This window comes from Carassius auratus, chromosome 45 (assembly GCF_003368295.1).
Source record: "Carassius auratus strain Wakin chromosome 45, ASM336829v1, whole genome shotgun sequence".
Lineage (NCBI taxonomy): Eukaryota > Metazoa > Chordata > Actinopteri > Cypriniformes > Cyprinidae > Carassius > Carassius auratus.
This window is the reverse complement of record NC_039287.1, coordinates 14015409-14035187: the sequence shown is the minus strand read 5'-3', so window position 1 is coordinate 14035187 and position 19779 is coordinate 14015409. Positions and strand designations below refer to the sequence as shown.

The 19779-nt window shown below is 36.1% G+C and overlaps 1 protein-coding gene across 2 annotated transcripts; it reads left to right on the top strand.

The window, feature by feature from the left end:
* The first annotated feature begins 760 nt into the window (after positions 1–760).
* On the top strand, positions 761–19370 carry LOC113063329 (estrogen receptor beta-1-like). Of its 2 annotated transcripts, XM_026233644.1 has the most exons (11): positions 761–971; positions 3423–3554; positions 4909–5416; positions 5531–5697; positions 8248–8364; positions 9106–9429; positions 11816–11954; positions 15337–15470; positions 17000–17183; positions 17634–17865; positions 18070–19370. In XM_026233644.1, the coding sequence occupies exons 3-10, from the start codon at positions 4986–4988 to the stop codon at positions 17845–17847; spliced, it is 1710 nt and encodes a 569-aa protein (XP_026089429.1). In that variant the 5' UTR covers positions 761–971; positions 3423–3554; positions 4909–4985; the 3' UTR covers positions 17848–17865; positions 18070–19370. The 2 variants fall into 2 exon arrangements, with proteins under 2 accessions (XP_026089429.1, XP_026089430.1); XM_026233645.1 differs by lacking the exon at positions 3423–3554.
* Positions 19371–19779: the final 409 nt, after the last annotated feature.

The window sequence follows — 19779 nt, the reverse complement described above, 5'->3', positions numbered from 1 at the left end:
CATGAAAAATCCAGAAACGTTTCTGTATATTCTGTGGGGTAGTGCTTACAGTAAATAAAGATGACTAGATTATAATACATTTGGAGAAAAGTATTTCAAGTGAGTCTGCAGTAAATATGAATGTCCCCATAATAATAATTTGATGATAACATGATAATAATTTGACTTCTTTGGTTTGCAGATGTGTGACACTTATTTATTTATTTCTTCTCCATGAATTTCTATCATGCAAAAACTGGAAGTTTATTAATAAATGTCCCAGGTATTTTTTCATAAATATATATATATTTTTAAAGAATGTTACAGTCAAAACATTTTAATTAGTAATACAAAGTATTACTAGTAAGTTTTTTTTTTCTAAATATCAATTAATACACTTTCTTGTTTTCTTTCAGATTGTAAAATTATTGATGTGTCTGTTCCCCCTTCCCTGTTCGGTTTGTTTGAATGGATGTTGTTTTGCTGAAGTAAAAACAATAAAAGAAGTTGATCACACACACACACACACACGAACAAAAAAACATACGGTACACTTTCCTTTTATACTCTTATACAGTTCATATTTTTTCAAAGTCATACAGTTTCATATTTGCCTATATACAATTATTTTATTTATGAATTTATTTATTTTTAAAGACGATGCATGGAATGATCCAGGTGTTGTTAACAATGATCCGGTTCGTAGACTACGGAGTTGAAGAGCAGATGTCCGGCAGGAGGAGGTGATTCGGGTGGGTGTGGTCAGTGACGTACACACTCTCAAATAAGTGCGTGCGTTCAGTGACAGACGGAGCAGAGCACTCTTTAACATGTATCCTGACAGCTCATCAAAACACTGGCCATTTCCTTATTACACGGGCTTTTAACAGCGATCAAATCAAGCAGTGCAATTCTCTTTTGGGATATTTATCGACTCAGAGATCAAGCCGCAGTGGACCATCTGTTGATCAACTAAACATCGATTGCAACAGGTAGGTTCACTGGTCTTCTATCCAGTTTTTAGTAGACTATCGCCCTATATCCTATCAATCCCATTGCTGTGATTCATTCAGCGCGTGAGCTTGATTACAGTACGCATGTTTACGCGTGCACTGTTCAATCGAAAATGACGCAAGCATGTTAATTAATGGAAGTGTGCAGAACATCTTATCCATTCACTTATAAATGAAGGCAATGCGAGACGTGAGGCTGAAAGTTTGAATATATTACAGTTGGTTCATTTATTAATAGAAATCTGACTATTTTCAAATGTTTCTAGTAGACAAAGGAGGACTGCTGTCATCAACTGTTATAAATATTAATATTAAATCATATAATTCAGATAATTAAGTATTTCATCAAGTCCATCTTGAAACTGCTGTAAGTGATCATAGTCTCAGCGAACATTAGTCAAATATTTATGAATTACTTGCAGAACTACTACATTTTGTTCCAAAAGTCAGTAATGGTGTCAGTGAGTTTGGACCTTGTCCTGGCTTCAGCAGGTGGTGATATTTAATATGCAATGTTCTTACTAAACTGTTGAACAGTAATACAAATCAGTTGCTGTTACAGTATGTGTAGTTTTTAACGTGGGGTGGAGACGTAAGTCTATAAGTAACACATATACTGTTATATAGTGCATGATTTTAACTCTTGAATCTTTTTTAACAACAAGCAGTTTGTGTTTCACTGTTTCTTTTGATTCATTCTCCATAAAAAAAGGCTAAATTCCTCTCGTATTTCATTTATTCCAACTTAAATTTTCTTGCCTCTTAAGAGGTCATGTGCACTAATAAAATGATTAAAATCAAAATTAAGAATGTTTCTTTTTTTTTTCTTTTTTACTTATATATATATATATATATATATATATATATATATATATATATATATATATATATATATATATATATATATATATAAAATGTAATTTTTTGTGGTGTTTTCTTTTTTTGGTGGTTATATTCTTGCATTCCCTGGGAATCAAACCTATGACCTACTGTTGCTAACAATGTGTACTGTTAAAATTACAGGAAGACTAATAATATATCGCTGTATTTTTAAGATGCACTATATTATTAGAAGGTTCATAGTCTTAAGGGTTTGCATCAAGCTCAACGGTGGTCTTCCTCCTTGTTCCCACAACTCCTGCACAGGGCATGGTTTCCGTCGCTCCTTCTCTCCCTTATCCGTTTTCCGCCAGACAAGGGAGTGAGAGGGAAGATCACACCACGGCCTTGGGCTTTTGTTTTTGGTATGCACTGCTGGCCGGTGACCGGGCGCTCTTTTGCCTCAAGAGCATGCATCATGCCAGACTGGTTGTCAGGAGAGAGTTGACGCAGGCAGCTTCAGTCTGGCCCGCTTTCAGAGTCTCCTCCGTCTTCCGTTCTATCCTAGTCTCTCTTAGCCTCCTCTCAGAGGATTTATAGTAGTTAAGAGGGTTTAAAGTTACTAGGTTTTTAATGGGAAGAATAGTTTCCCCGTTTTCAGTATGGTGGGAATGAACAGAGGATTTTACTGTCAGCGTTTGACCAACCTCAACAGCAAGATTTCTGTGATTTGTATGAAGTTGCATACTAAATGCATATTTAGCACTTTACATAAGAAATAGCTAGTTAAAAATATAATATTGTAAACTATATTTACAATGTGCAATAAAAATGTACACAAAAAAAAATCTGAGGTAGAAACTCAACGCAAAAATACACTGAAAATGTTGCCTCGATTTCAATTTATGACAATTTATAACCATATATTTCATATACACAACCAAAATGTATCAAAACTACTGAAATGTGCTGATAACCACCATGATAATACAGCATAATAGAAAGCCACAATGAATCATAGTAGTGCATCATAAGTGGACTGTCCATAAAACATGGCCAACACTTGTATACAGTTAACAGGGTTATACATACAAAGACAAAACACCATGATGATACTAAAATAATTTGATAACAAAAATATAAAAGCAACAAATCTATATAAATAGAATAAATTATACGTGATGTCACAACCTGTATTGTTTTTGAGCATAAATTAAATTATGTAATTATGGTAGTTATGTATGATAGGTTTACATAAAATCAAAACTCATATTTATTTTACAGTAAAATTATGTATAACGTGATGTCAAACCACTTAAAATTTTTCATCATATACAGTAAGGTAACTTACATTTAAACAATTAACCGTTTTTTACTATATCATTTTATAGTCGTTTTCTGTAGTGTGTGATGTGCAAAAAAGGATACAATTTGACATCTTTATTACCTATCATGCCGATGCAAATTAATGTTTCAAAAATTAATAGTTTATAGTAAATAGTAAAAAATAGTAAATAGTTAAAAATAAAAGTTTTTACCTTTTTATGTTAAAAACTGTTTGCAATTCACAGCATCATACTTTTTTCTTTCTGTCATTCTGTCATTTTGCAGTTACTTGTGCTCAGTGCAGGGTATGTTTTGGCCAGTTGCCTCTCTGCACTGAAACGAAGGTTCAAAAGTCCACGGCAGACTCACTTTTGGCCAGCTGCCTCTCCCGCCAGTACAGTCTACAACACTGTATAGGTAAGAGTCACTTTAACAGACTTCTGTCTTAAATTTGTAAGAACTTACATGTGCCATTAGAAATGCAGCACTGCAAAGAGCTGAGGGAAACAAAAATGTGTCTTCGTGCGTTGATCAATTTTTATGGATATTCTGTCTAAGAGAAATGTAAATGTTCCTGAGCCAGATCTTTAGGCCTTTACGAATGCAACCTGGATTCATACTATCACTGAGATGTACGAAACAGGCTGAAAGTTTATTAAACTGACCTAAAATAGGCAGATATGCAAGACACGCAGTTGCTTTTCAGTATTCACAAGCTAATAGCTTCAAACAAATATCTGCTATAAAACTGTAGTGTGACCTGCTTTATGAGAGTTCCTCTAGAGCAGGGGGTTTGCAATGTCAATAGTCATGGGTTCAATCCAGGGAATGCACGAACAGATAAAATATGTACTTTTTTAGGTAACCTTCGATAGAAGGTCCAAATCATTTAAATGTAAATGATGTGTATACTGTGTATACAGATCATTATGAAAGAAGAACACATTTTACATGAATTTATAATGTGATAAAGAGTAAGTAGACACACACACACACACACACACACACGCAGACAATGTATTTTATTTTTTAAAAAGTGAAAATCCATCTTTGTCATCACCAAAATAAATGACATTTTAAAGTATATTATAATAGAAAACAGTTATTGTAAATTGCTATAATATTTCACAATATAGATTTTTTTTATCTATATTTAAATAAATGCTACCTTGATGAGCATGAGAGACCTTTTTCCACTAGAAAAATATTTTAAATATCTTGCTGATTCTTCAATTTTAGTGTTGACAAGACAGTTTCAATCTGATTGGTAAATACTGCATTCTGGTTCTGCTAAAATACACAATATAGTAACCATTATGACATGAAATGTGTTTACCTAGCTACTGAGTATATGACTAAGCAGTAGCAATAACTATGAACCTACAGTATATCTTCTAGTGCAGAAGCTTTTTGATACCTGTAACTTTCCAGAAATACAATATTTTCTTGTGTAATGTCTAGTTTGTGTGAAAAATAATGTGATATAGAAACATTTAAAAATCCTTGGCCACCAGAGACCTTAACATTTTATGAGTGCATCTGAAGTTGGAAAAAGCATTCTAGACTGATTATATTATATTTCGCCATAGACTGATAAGTTGTTGGTATGCCGATTTTGTTTGAAAGCCATTTGAATTTGCTTTCAATAGGCCATTGATTCTTTGAATGTGCTTTTCTTCGAGAGATTGAAAGTTAAAAACTGTTCATAACTGCTCACTATTGAATAATCTTAGCAGTGCTTTAATTTAACACTATAATCATTGTGTATTAGGCTGCAGCAGGTTTCATTATCGATGTGTGAGGAAGTCAACATGACTTACAGTACATCAACAGTTCCCTGTTGATGATATGACAGCACTGAACTCGTACGCCTTCGCCATGTCCGAGTATGCCGAGGGAGACAGTTCTCTACTTCAGCTGCAGGAAGTTGACTCCAGCAGGATGGGAGGCCACGTCCTCTCTCCTACCTTTAACGCCTCCTCTCCATCCCTACCAGTGGAGAGCCACCCCATCTGCATCCCATCACCTTACACAGACCTCGGCCATGACTTCACCACTCTGCCCTTCTACAGTCCCTCTCTGCTGGGTTACGGCACATCTCCTCTGTCCGACTGCCCATCGGTGCGGCAGTCGCTAAGCCCCACCTTGTTTTGGCCACCTCATAGCCACGTTTCCTCACTTGCATTGCATCAGCAACAGACTCGACTACAACCAAACCAACCAACTGGTGGGACCTGGGCGGAACTTACACCACATGATCACGGCGAAGAGGAAAACTGGTAAGTGGAAATACAATTATTAATTTTTTTATTTCAGACAATTAAATAAAATAATGGCTGTCTAGCTACTAGCTTAAAAGCTACTCAGATGCATGTGTTCTCTCTGCTCCATAGCAAACCGCTGGCAAAGAGGGTAGCAGTAGCAGAGGAGACTTCTACCTCTTTGAGAGGAAAAGCTGACATGCACTACTGTGCTGTCTGTAGCGATTACGCTTCTGGGTATCATTATGGCGTGTGGTCGTGTGAAGGATGCAAAGCCTTCTTCAAGAGAAGTATACAAGGTATTGCTCTCTGATAAGACTCATGTACTTTTTTGTTTACTTATTATTAGGGATGCACCGATATAAAAAATCTGGGCGATCTGGGCTAAAATAACCATAAACAGCCATCTTTACAGTGTATTATGATGCCTCAAAAGCCACATTTTCCTTCAGAAATGCTAATTTAACTCTGGAATAATTTATTCTAATTAGTCAGTCATGGATTCTGCACTCAAATATTTTTATATAATGATTCTACACTATTATTTTTCCGTTCTCCCAGACAACCAATGTTGTACATTATTTATGATATTGCTCCAATAATAGTCAGTAAGAAAACAAACAGACAGAAATCAGTTTGGAGAAAATCAACAGCAGTTCAGACTACGAAAAGACAATGCAGAAAAGTCAAGCGGATGTGGCAGAAGACAAAACTTGAAATTCACTATAGCATCTATAAAGACAGCCTTCATGCTTTTAATGTGAAACTAGCCACAGATAGACAGAATTTCTTTTTAACCTTATAAACAGTAACTTAAATAACACTCTTACTCTTTTTGCTACTGTTGAGAGACTGACAAACCCCCCAAGTCAGATTCCCAGTGAAATTCTCTCAGACAGCAAATACAATGAGTTTGCTTCTTTCTTTTCTGAGAAGACCATCAATATCAGGAAGGCGAGTAGCACATCCTCAAGTAATGCAGAGATCAGACAGATTCGGCCACAATATCAAAAAGATACTATGTCTGTTTTTGAAGCAATTGATAACAAAATTCTGGAAGACATAGTGCAGCACCTTAAATCTTCAACCTGCTATCTTGACACACTTCCCACATCTTTTTTCAAAAGTGTACTTAACTGCTTAGAAGCAGATCTTTTAGAAGTGGTGAATGCCTCACTTCTTTCTGGGACATTTCCAAACTCCTTAAAAACTGCAGTTGTTAAGCCCCTCCTGAAAAAGAGCAATCTTGATAACATCATTTTGAGCAATTTTAGACCAATATCTAATCTTCCTTTTATAGGCAAAATTATAGAAAAGGTAGTTTTTAATTAGCTGAACAAATACTTAAACTCAAATGGATACCTGGATAATTTTCAATCGGGTTTTCGACGGCATCACAACACGTGCTGGTATTGCTAGATCTCAGTTCTGCTTTTGACACTGTCGATCATAACATACTACTAGAGAGACTGGAAAACTGGGACGGGCTTTCTGGGATGGTACTCAAATGTTTCAGGTCATAGTTAGAAGGGAGAGGCTATTATGTGAGTATAGGAGAGCATAAGTCTAAGTGGACGTCCATGACATGCGGAGTCCCACAAGGCTCAATTCTTGCACCGCTCTTGTTTAGCCTGTATATGCTTCCACTTAGTCAAATAATGAGAAAGAACCAAATTGCCTATCACAGCTATGCTAATGAAACCCAGATTTACCTAGCCTTATCTCCAAATGACTACAGCCCCATTGACTCCCTCTGCCAATGCATTGATGAAATTAATAGTTGTATGTTCCAGAACTTTCTTCAGTTAAACAAGGAAAAAAACTGAAGTCATTGCATTTGGAAACAAAGATGAAGTTTTCAAGGTGAATGCACACCTTGACTCTAGAGGTCAAACAGCTAAAAATCAAGTCAGGAATCTTGGTGTGATTCTGGAGACAGACCTTAGTTTCAGTAGTCATGTCAAAGCAGTAACTAAATCAGCATACTTTAATTTAGAAAACAGTGCAAGAATTAGATGTTTTGTTTCCAGCCAAGACTTGGAGAAACTTGTTCATGCCTTTATCACCAGCAGGGTGAACTATTGTAATGGGCTCCTCATGGGCCTTCCCAAAAAGACCATTAGACAGCTGCAGCTCATCCAGAATGCTGCTGCCAGGATTCTGACTAGAACAAGAAAATCTGAGCATATCACACCAGTCCTCAGGTCCTTACTCTGGCTTCCAGTTACATTTAGGATTGATTTTAAAGTACTTTTACTCGTATATAAGTCACTAAATGACCTAGAACTGAAATATATTGCAGATATGCTCACTGAATATAAACCTAACAGACCACTCAGATCATTAGGATCGAGTCCGTTAGAAATACCAAGGGTTCACACAAAACAAGGGGAGTCTGCCTTTAGTTACTATGCCGCCCGCAGTTGGAATCAGCTTCCAGAAGAGATCAGATTTGCTAAAACACTAGTCACATTTAAATCTAGACTCAAAACCCATCTGTTTAGCTGTGCATTTATTGAATGAGCACTGTGCAATGTCCGAACTGATTGCACTATATTTTCACTGTTTTTTTATGTAAAATAATTTTAAATAAGTACATTTTTTAAAATAATTGTAAACGTTTTAAAATTGCTTTTAAAATGTATTATTTTTCTTCATTATTATTTTTCTTCATTATTACTTTTATGTAAAGCACTTTGAATTACCATTGTGTACGAAATGTGCTATATAAATAAACTTGCCTTGCCTTACCTACATACAGTAGCTGTGCTATTTTAATCTCTATATAAGGCCACACTGGTCACTCTGCTTTACAGTCTATAAACATCTGATCTGATCCATTTTCTCAGGACACAATGACTACATCTGCCCTGCCACCAACCAGTGCACCATCGACAAGAACCGCCGCAAAAGCTGCCAGGCCTGCCGTCTCCGAAAATGTTACGAAGTTGGAATGATGAAATGTGGTGGGACTCAATTGTTTTCCATTCCTCCCTACCGACACCCTTTCTACACCCACACAGTTACCAATTACTTCATCAGAGATTGCTGCTGAGTTTTGTCCAAAGTCATGGACTTTGAAATTTATGTGCCAATATTAAAAAGCTATCATGCCATGAAGTTTTTATATGTATCACCTTTGTAATGATAATGTGATAGAGCCCTGATTATTTATACTGTAGATGTTGGTCAAAAGTTGCACCAAAACAACCCATATAAATTACTCAAAATTGATCTGATCATACATAATTTTTAAGATTTCTCATAATAATAATTCACACATACTTGAACCAGACTGTCTTACATGTGGTCTTTTAAGCTGTTTTTGAGTTGGGTGAGTGTCTTGGAGGGCTTGTTCCTCCAAAATCCAGTGCTAGTTAAATTAAGCCTGTGTAGCTGTGGAGACTGTTGGCGTCCATCCTCATCCGTTTTTGTAGGACAGTCTACTTTCACAGCCTTGAGAACCACTGGTTTAAGCCTAAGCTGTAATTAAAGGGAAAGTGTGTCATTTCTGTACAACTATTGGCTCCAAACATATATGCAAAGGTGATGATTGTTCATGAACCCCCCTTCTGTCTACCATTGGTCAAACAAACACACATTAGACTATTGCTTGTATATTTAGAACATGTTCCAGTATAATCCTTTAAACCAGCATAGATTAGGTTGAAGTGAATTGTGAAATTTACATGGCGTTTTTTTCAAAGGGTTACGGAGAGATCGTAGCAGCTACCAACAAAGAGGAGCACAGCAGAACCGACTGACACGATTCTCTGGCAGGATGAGAACAAGTGGCCCGAGATCTCAAGAAATAAAAACTGTCCAACGTCCCCTCAGTGGAAATAAGGTGGTTACCATGGCGTTGAGCCCCGAGGAGCTAATCGCTCGAATCATGGATGCAGAGCCACCCGAGATTTACCTCATGAAGGATGTGAAGAAGCCTTTCACTGAGGCCAACGTCATGATGTCACTGACCAACCTGGCGGACAAAGAGCTTGTTCACATGATCAGCTGGGCCAAGAAAATTCCAGGTGAATGTATAACCAGATTCATAAGAAAAAAAACATTCATTTATAGCACTAGCAAAGTGTGTTATGAGATTTCTGTGCATTTATAGAACTTCAAATAACACAAATCTGCATAACTGCAAATCCACATGGAAAAGAGCAGCATTAGTCAGTCAGCATCAGTTTGGAGACCGAACCTGCAAATCTGATTCAATGGAATTTCCAATGGGTTTTTCCTAGAGTAGCATTTGTCCATTTATGAGTACAGCAAGGAATGTGGTTAACATTACTTGAGGATAATTTGTCATCATCTGAATTTAGGATATTGTAAATTACAATTATTACATTATAACATGTTCAAAAATGTTTAGAGTTGAATTATGCTTTTAAAATGTTTCTAACAAGTTGCTGCATGAGGTGTACAACAGTTACATTTCACTTCATTCTCAAGCACCTAAACTCAAATAAACATGGTTGTGACTGTGTGGGTAAGTATTTTTTTTTGTTTAGATTAATGAATGTTTTTAAAGCAAACAGTTTCAGATTCAATTTGACCACTGTGTGTAATTGATGTTGTTGAACAAAACATATCCTCAAGTCATGCTTAACCACAGATGATACACATTTTATGAATTTATATTAAAAAAAAAATAAATACAAATAAATAAATAAAAAAATGCTAATTATTTTCAATGTTTTGGGCTGCAAAAATATATTTATTATAACCATTTTTATAGCTGATGGATTAAATACATTTTCTGGTTGGAAGCGATTTAACCTGTTAACTGTCACTCACGTTTTTGAAGATAGACTTGAATGTGCATGATACAAACCTACATTTTTATAATGTGCCATTTACATGGTAATGCAATGTCTGATTTTAAAAAGGGTTTTAAAGGATGAATTTTGAGATTTTATGTTTTCAAGTGATATATAACTTCTGATGATTTCTAAAATGTGATAGAGAAAAGAAGTCTTATTTTTAAACAAAGGTCAAAGCTCCTTTTGTAATGTAGATTTCTGAGGGTGCACTCTTGTCATAAATTGATCTATTACTTTTCCTACATAATTTTTAACAAAAAATATAGGTATAATATATATTTGGGAGTCTTAGACCTTTCCAACGATATATAGTTTGTCAAAATTAGATTAAATTTTATTGTATTAAAGTATAGTCAACGTAGGCGTCCCGTATATGGGACGGGGTGACATTTAACAGGTTAACATTGAACTTTTGTAATGCATCAGTGTGTTTAATACAGCAGGTCCTGGAGGGCCGTCTCCTGCAGAGTTTAGCTCCACTTGCCTCAACACACCTGTCTGGAAGTTTCTAGAATGTGTAGTAAGATCTTAATTAGCTGGTTCAGGTGTGTTTGTGGTGGTTGGAGCTAAACTCTGCAGGACACTGATCCTCCAGGACTGAGCTTGGACACCCCTGCCCTACAGGTACTGTACATTTGATATTTCCCCCCTAGTAACATTTGCTCTTAAAACTTTTAAATTCTCTCGCAAAATTGGTGATTTAAAAAATTTAGAAGTAGGAGGGAAAACTATATTTCAGTGATTTTGCAAGCTAACACAAAGTTGGAAAAAAGACAAAGCAATACTTTTGCAAGAAAACAGAAAAGTTTCCTGAGAAATGCAAAAGTTTTGTGAGCGAACTCGGAAGCTTTGAAATACAATTGTACAATTTTTTTTTTTTTTTTATTCAACATATCCCTTGGGGTTTTCTAATAGATTTGATATTCAGCATATTTACAAACACACATATATGGCATATCTATTAGTGATACACAGGCAAATGATTTATCATTCCTCAACCTTAAATTTGCAATGAAGGAACTGTATCCCTTGCTCAGAGCACAACAATAAAGTGCGTTCCATTATGCTATTGCAGAATAAGCGAGAATGGAAGGCATTGTTATTGACATATGCACCAGTGTCTCTCATCGTGTCGCTGGTTAGCCCCTGGTGCATTCATATGTTTGATGGAAGAATGGCTTTGGAGAGTGATTTGCAGAGAGGGGATCTCATGCTCTCAAAACTAGATTGCCATTGATAGCATCTCTGAAACTGCCTACCCTACCTTTAATCTTTTTTCAAATGTGTTTGATGTTTAATATTTTCTTGTCTGATTAATAGTTTTAATTAATTCTTGGCTTTTGATTCTGAACATGAGCAGTTGTTTATTCTGAGGAACATCAGCAAACCCTCCCTCTTACCCTTTTTCGATCCCCAGGGATGAGCTTCTTGTGTGGCGACACAAGCCTTTTCTCATTCAGTTTCATTCAGTTGCCTACTGAAATGAACTACTGTGCTAATTATGATTACCTGCAAACTATTGATTGGGTTTGAATGCTATGGATTGCAGGGCATGCAGTTGTTAGTAAGTGCTTTTTTCTCCCTGCAGGTTTCGTGGAGATCGGCCTTTTTGACCAGGTCCATTTGCTGGAGTGCTGCTGGTTAGAGGTGCTGATGCTGGGACTGATGTGGCGGTCTGTTAATCATCCTGGGAAGCTCGTTTTCTCCCCAGACCTCAGTCTCAGCAGGTAACTAGTCTCACTTAGTGGTGTTTATCCTTCCCATTGCCTAATTTATGAACAGGCACATCCATCTATCTGTGCTTTGAATGTTTTTTTTTTTTTAAATCTCACATGCTTTAGATGGTCATTATTTACAGTAGGGGATTTAAGGCACTGATTATATGTTGATGACATTTTGATATACAGACTGTAGTCACTTGAGAGTGTAAAGCCACGTTAGCCATGGTTAGTCAAAGTTACCTGTGCCAACATTGAAACATTATGAAGTTTCAATAACAATATACACTAAAAGCTTGATGTAAATAATATAAATGTGAATGTTACAAACAATACTGTTCTTTCAATTTATATTAAAAAAACCCTGAAAAAAATATTCTCAGCTCTTTTCCACATGAATAATAATAATAATAATAATAAAAAAATATATATATTTTTTTTAGAAAAGCAGTGTGTGACTTGAGCAATGATGCAAAAAATTCAGCTTTGAAAGTCAGCTTTGATTGTTCCTAATAAACTGCACTCGCAAGTGAATATTAAATTATTTTGTGGGATAATTAAATATATTCTAAATAAACTACAAACATAAAAATATATACATTTATTTTGTCATAACGTTCTTTCTTGTAATGCTTCCCTCTCAGACACACACCTGACTGACCGGCTCATTATACAGCTCATTATGCTGGTCTTTGTCTTCTCAGGTGTAAATGACAACATACTGCACGATAGTTCACGCCTTCTCGCATAGAAAATGAAAATCAATATATTGTTTTCTGTGAGTAAACAAGATGATTTTCACATAATTTAGAAATGAAAATTTTAGGCTACAAGCTCCAGTTCTCAAAAGTCCTAGGAACCAATGTTCTGTATGTGTTTTATTGCCTTATTCAAGTGATTTAAAATTTTTAGTTTTTCACTAACCATGCATAAACATTGTTTTCTCAAAAACACACTCATGTACATACATGCTGCTCATAAATTATGATAGCCCAGTTTGTGCTGATTACAGTGATATTAGACTTTAGCCAATGAGATGTTTACAGGTGCTAGTCATATAGTTAGGTTATCAACAAAAAGTTGATTTTTTCCCTAATTCCATTCAAAAAGTGAAACTTGTATATTATATTCATTCATTACACACAGACTGATGTATTTCAAATGTTTATTTCCTTTAATTTTGATGATTATAACTGACAACTAAGGAAAATCCTAAATTCAGTATCTCTGAAAATTTGAATATTGTGGAAAGGTTCAATATTGAAGACAGCTGGTGTCACACTCTATTCCGCTAATTAACTCAAAACACCTGCAAAGGCTTTAAATGGTCTTTCAGTCTAATTCTGTAGGCTACACAATCATGGGGAAGACTGCTAACTTGACAGTTGTCCAAAAGACGACCATTGACACCTTGCACAAGGAGGGCGAGACACAAAAGGTCATTGCAAAAGAGGCTGGCTGTTCACAGAGCTCTGTGTCCAAGCACATTAATAGAGAGGTGAGGGGAAGAAAAAGATGTGGTAGAAAAAAGTGTACAAGCAATAGGGATAACTGCACCCTGGAGAGGATTGTGAAACTAAACCCATTCAAAAATGTGGGGGAGATTCACAAGTGGACTGCAGCTGGAGTCAGTGCTTCAAGAATCCAAGACATATGGAAGACATGGGTTTCAGCTGTTGCAGAACAGACAGCATCAGAAGCGTCTCGCCCTGGACTAAAGACAAAAAGGACTGGACTGCTGCTGAGTGGTCCAAAGTTATGTTCTCTGATGAAAGTAAATTTAGCATTTCCTTTGGAAATCAGGGTCCCAGAGTCTGGAGGAAGAGAGGAGAGGCACATAATCCATGTTGTTTGAGGTCCAGTGTAAAGTTTCCACAGTCAGTAATGGTTTGCGGTGCCATGTCATCTGCTGGTGTTGGTCCACTGTGTTTTCTGAGGTCCAAGGTCAACGCAGAGCACTTCATGCTTCCTGCTGCTGACCAACTTTATGGAGATGCAGATTTCATTTTCCAACAGGACTTGGCACCTGCGCACACCTGGTTTAAGGACCATGGTATCCCTGTTCTTAATTGGCCAGCAAACTCTCCTGATCTTAACCTTTAACTTCAGTTGGTCAAGTTTACTAAAAATCCTTTCTTTGTATTGGTCTTAAATAATATTCACATTTTCTGAGATACAGAATTTGGGATTTTCCTTAGTTGTCAGTTATAATCATCAAAATTAAAAGAAATAAACATTTGAAATATATCAGTCTGTGTGTAATGAATGAATATAATATACACGTTTCACTTTTTGAATGGAATTAGTTAAATAATTCAACTTTTTCATGATATTCTAATTATATGACCAGCACCTGTATAAGCAACTGAAAAAAGCACAAATGTCAGGGCATGACAAAACTTCTCCAGGCCCCAAAAATACCCATAGACCTCAGAGGGTTAAGGTTGGCACAGCTAACTTTGACTAACCATGGCTAACAAGGCTTTACACCATAGACAGTCAATAACATGACATTACACTCATTTTGTCTGGATTTATACATTTCTTCAGTGCATTTATCCCCCAAAAATGCAGTTCATACATACATTGTCTTTGAATTAGAGAGATGCGGGAAGACAGGAACTGATTCAGCCATGGCTTGTGTATGATCACCCTGCCTCTGCTCTACTGCCCTTTGTACCATCTAACATGGTGTGTACCAATGTTGTAATGTGACAAAAAAAATAGATAACATAAAATTGGGCCAGTGTTACAGATGCTACGCAGAATGTATACTGGACTACACTTCTAAACTGTTCCAAACATGCTTTTAAATAAGCTCACCATTTGAAATGCTGCCAGACATTTACTGTATTTTCATGGGCTGCGTTTTGGATAAGGAATTCATCATATCATAGCAAACTGAATCCCTGAGTTTAACTTTATAAATTGCTTTTCAGCATTAAAAAGTGCCAAAAAAATAGTGCATGCATTCTCTCTGTCTACTGCTCCCTTTAATGACTCTCAGTATTATTCAACAAAATCCATAAAATAAGACTTAGATACAGTAAGGAAGTACAATGGTGTATGGGTTGTGATTAAGTCTTGTTTAAAGCTAAATGGAAGTAACAGTATCTTTGTTCTCTCTGTTCTCACAAGTTTTAATGAAGTGTTAGAGCCATTTCCAGCTTCATTCACTGCTGCAGACCCAATTGCAGCACGTCTCAGCGTCTCAGAGAGCACTAGTGCTCTGATTTTCCATTGACGCTCTGTACAGACTTCTCCATTTGTACTATCAGTAGGTGCCAAGTTTGGAAAAGGACTACTGAGGTTTGAGACTGAGGCCCGGTCCTGGGTTTCTGATGGTGTGAAGCTAATTTGTGAGACTGCTCAGTGTCTTTGTGTTTGTCAGGGACGAAGGCAGCTGTGTGCAGGGGTTTGCGGAGATCTTTGATATGCTGTTGGCAGCCACGTCCAGGTTCAGAGAACTGAAGTTACAGCGAGAGGAGTATGCTTGTCTCAAAGCCATGATCCTTCTCAACTCCAGTGAGTGTTCTTCTCATTGAAGGTTTTATGAGATGTGAAAGCATATTTTATTAAAACAAATGTATATATATATATATATATATATATATATATATATATATATATATATATATATATATATATATATATATATAAATGAATGTGTATGTTTTGTTGACCTTCTCTGTAGGACAAACAGTGGATCTCAGTTTAATGTTTCAACACATTCTGAAAAAAACTGTGTTCTTGTTTTCTTGTTTTCTTTATCTTATCTTTTTTTGACTTTAGAAAAATATATGAAATCAAACTCACTGCAGATGTTCTATTGTGAAATTGTATGGTCTGTATGATATCAGGCTCTGTTGTTTAAAAGTTACTTAACATTCAGTATTAATACGTAACCTTTTATATTATAAAGTATTTTGTAAAATATTTTTTTACAGTCTTCAGTCTCACATGATCCTTCAGAAATCATTCCAAAATGCTGATTTGCTGATCAAGAAACATTTCTTAGAATTCTAAATGTAGAAAACAGCTATACTGAATAAATTTGACTAATTTAATGCATCTTTGCTGAATAAAAGTATTCATAAAAAAGAAAAACTTCCTGACCCAAAACTTTCGAGTAGTAGTGTATTTTTTGTATTATTTGTTAAATAATCTGTTAACAATGTTGAGTAAAATTTATGACAATATGCAGAATAACATTTTAAAAACATTGTGAAGCATAAAAAGATTTATTGCTAAATATAATTTTGTATCTTTTCACTGTTATATACTTTAATAAATGGCAGATTTTTTATGTTTTCATTTTTTAGCACAAGCTGCAAGCTAAATTAAATACATTAAATATATACAGTTTGTCTGTAGCACTTAATTTTAAAGTAAAAAAGAAAAAAAAAACATCCATAAACAGTCTTTTGGCTCTGTTGATTATAAATGAGTTCTGTGGTCTAGTTCTTGTGCTTCAGACATACAGCAGTGATTCTCACACGGGAGAAGTAGGTTCGATTCCAGCTGGTGTCATGCAGTGATCACACACCCCTTCATTTCCTGTCCTCTTACTGTCCCTGTTATCAAAAGTCCAAAAAGACTGCTGACCTCCACAAAGCCATAGTAAATAGTGTTCAATCCAGGCCTATAACTCAGAGGGTCACTACTATCCTTGCTTTAAGTCTTAATGGGGACAACATGCCTTTGCTCAAAGTATCCATTTCATAGCACATGCTTGTGCAACTAACAGACAGTACCTGCTAAGTGTTTAATGTCTGAAGGAAGCAGTATTTCTTCCCGCTCTGATTCCTCTGAACTTTTGATCTTTCTTTTCCTTATGCATTATCTCTTCATTCTCAGCCCCCAACAGATGTCTTCACTTTGTCTCCTCGGTAGAACTTATTTTATCACTCTAGATGTGTTGCGTTGTTTTTAAATGGGATATTTTTTGGATTGGATGCTTATTTGGGTATCACCCTCTATTATTTCAAACGGCTGTAAATGTCAGCATCCGGTGGCTTTAATCTCTGCAAACCTGCGCTTGTGCGTCATTGCAGACATGTGTCTGAGTTCGGCGGAGGGAGGAGAGGAGCTGCAGAGCCGCTCGAAGCTGCTGTGTCTGCTGGACTCGGTGACGGATGCTCTGGTTTGGGCCATCTCGAAGACGGGCCTGAGCTTCCAACAGCGCTCAACCAGACTAGCCCATCTGCTCATGCTGCTCTCGCACATAAGGCATGTCAGGTACAGACAATAAAAACCTTCAACAAGGAACTATTGACACAGGTCACTTCTTTGACTGTACATCACTCAAAAAATGTGGCTTGTGCTTCATAAACACAGTAATTTGCCTTGAAGACTGCAAAATTGAGTTATTTCTGGGCTCAATAATTATTATTATTAAATAATTATTACAATGACAGTTCATTTGGACACCTAGTCTAACTAGTTTACTACTAGAAAAAAATATTTTAAAACACCTTTTTAAAAGGGTTAGCTTATTCTGTTGAACTACTTTAAATAACCTGTACTGTATCTTAAACGTTTTTGCAAAAAGTTAGCTTGAAATTATTGAACCACTTTAGTTTTCCAAAAGGATTCCTTGAACCATTGCACCTATAGCCTTTGTTGTATTAATATTTTTAACTTTTTATTTGTGCAAAACCTTCCACTGACTATATCCACCATCTCTAGTAACAAAGGCATGGACCACCTCCACTCCATGAAGATGAAGAAGATGGTTCCTCTGTATGACCTGCTTCTGGAGATGCTGGACGCTCATATCATGCACGGCTCACGTCTGTCTCACTCCGGCCCTCAAGCGGATCCTGTTCCCAAAGAGAGCAAATGCGTCCAGGAGACCTTCACCTGCACTTCTCAGCATGGCGGGACCCTGGCGGGACCTTAAGACCCTAAACCATTTCTGGTGAGACATAGCTAGAGTAGTTCTTTCATAATGCAGGTGCTGATGTTGACATAAATAAAAATAGTTTTACTGATGTTTTATAAAATATTTAGTTTGTACATTAATTTCGCAGGATGTTGCCAGCTAAAATTCTTCCATAAATCTTAAAATAACTACAAGATGAAAAAAAATATCATGTTAAATGTTTAAAATTTTTCTCTACAGCGCTGAAGAATGATCTCTAGTTTCGGGAGAATGGGCAACAAAATAGACATTAAAAGAGTGGAATAGGATTTCTCGAGATGAAAATCACCAGATTTTTTTCTTTATATTTGACATTTGTTGTGAAATCCCTTTTATTTTCACAGAACTCATTCTGAACAGTTTTTTTTTTTGGTCTTATGTAGCCTGAACCACAAAAAAAATAATGTATGTACTTTTAGAAATGTACTTTTTTACAAAACCCAATTGCTGGAGGTTTGAAAATCGATTATGGTTTGGATTTTGGATTTCATAAGCTTTTTTGGATTGCAATATGCGTTTCCATTACCCTTCAAATTGCACAAATTGACATCGCAAATTGAAAATATGCCTAATGGAAACTCGTAAATTTCGCAAAATGCCCATACATCGTAAAAAAGTTTTTACGCTCGCATGAGGTGGTTTTTAAGGCAATTTGAAAAAGGAATAATTCGCAAAACATGGCATATGTAAACAGTCATATGATCATTCTTCGATGTACTATAACCTCCAAGAAACTCTTGATACTTGGCCACTCTCCAGTATAAGGGGCTTTCCATACCATTAATGCTTAGAAAATTTAGACGGCACACGCTCTGATAAGGCCACTGAAGCTGATTGTGGCCACTCTAGTAAATGCTTGTGTTTATTCCAGCTCGGCTCTCTGTGCTGCTTCTGTAAAGATACACGCATATATCTCCTTTGAATAAATATAGTCAAAATCCCACCAAAACCTGTTGCCATGACTTATCCGCAAGAGGCAAAAGGTTACGCTTTAGTTTCATAACACTGGTTAATGAAAATCCCATCATTTCGCAATACTTTTTTCATCGACATTTATAAAATATCACCAAAGTTTTGCGCAAATCTGTAATGGAAACGCACCTACTGTGGCCTCATGCACCCATTCCAATGAAATCTGCGCCACAATGCAACATACAGTTTCTACTTTTCCATTTTTGTTTTAAACCGTACATTTGCAACTCGCGCTTTTTGTAAACGAAAACAACAGCATCACACTGATGCCCTCATCAACACTGTCAGAACAGATCAGATTCCATCACTTGCAAAATGACAGTAAGAACAGTCATTGCTAAAGAGAGAGAGATTTGTATGCAATGTGAACATAGACTAAATTTTGGTCCAAATGCTCAGAAGAACTGAATCAAGCCTCATTTTATTTTATTCTGTAAGAAAAAGGACTTAAGAATGTCACAGCGCAGTAATTCCTCGCAGCTGGATGTTTTGTTTGCATCCATTACTTTTGACAAAAAAAAAAAAAAAAAACCGTACACCTGTACACCCCTTTAACACCATAAAGGGCTTGTAGAAGACATTGAAACATTTTCTAAGGACAGCTCAATGTATTGCTACTATTCCACTGTGAAATCCTTTCTGTTTGTAAGATGCACCACAACTACCAAAAATGTACTTGTGAAATTGAACTTTGACTTCTCTGAAATATCTAAAGCCCTGTTTTTAGAATCAAGAAAAATAAAAATATCGCAGTGCCTACAATGATTATAACCTATATAGTTTGGTTTAAGATGACAGTAATAATATTTTAGGGAAGGAGAAAATCAATCATATCGATTTAAAACCAAACATAACTCAAAGATTAGAATCATAAAGATAGATGTTACGAGTACATAATTTTAATTAACGCACAAAACATCCAAATGTTATTCTATATAG

Coding starts and splice junctions, on each gene's coding strand:
- LOC113063329 (XM_026233645.1), top strand. CDS start 4,986: ATGACAGCACTGAACTCGTACGCCTTCGCCATGTCCGAGTATGCCGAG. Junction 9,430..11,815: donor CTGGGCCAAGAAAATTCCAG/GTGAATGTATAA, acceptor TTCTCCCTGCAG/GTTTCGTGGAGATCGGCCTT. Junction 15,471..16,999: donor CATGATCCTTCTCAACTCCA/GTGAGTGTTCTT, acceptor GCGTCATTGCAG/ACATGTGTCTGAGTTCGGCG.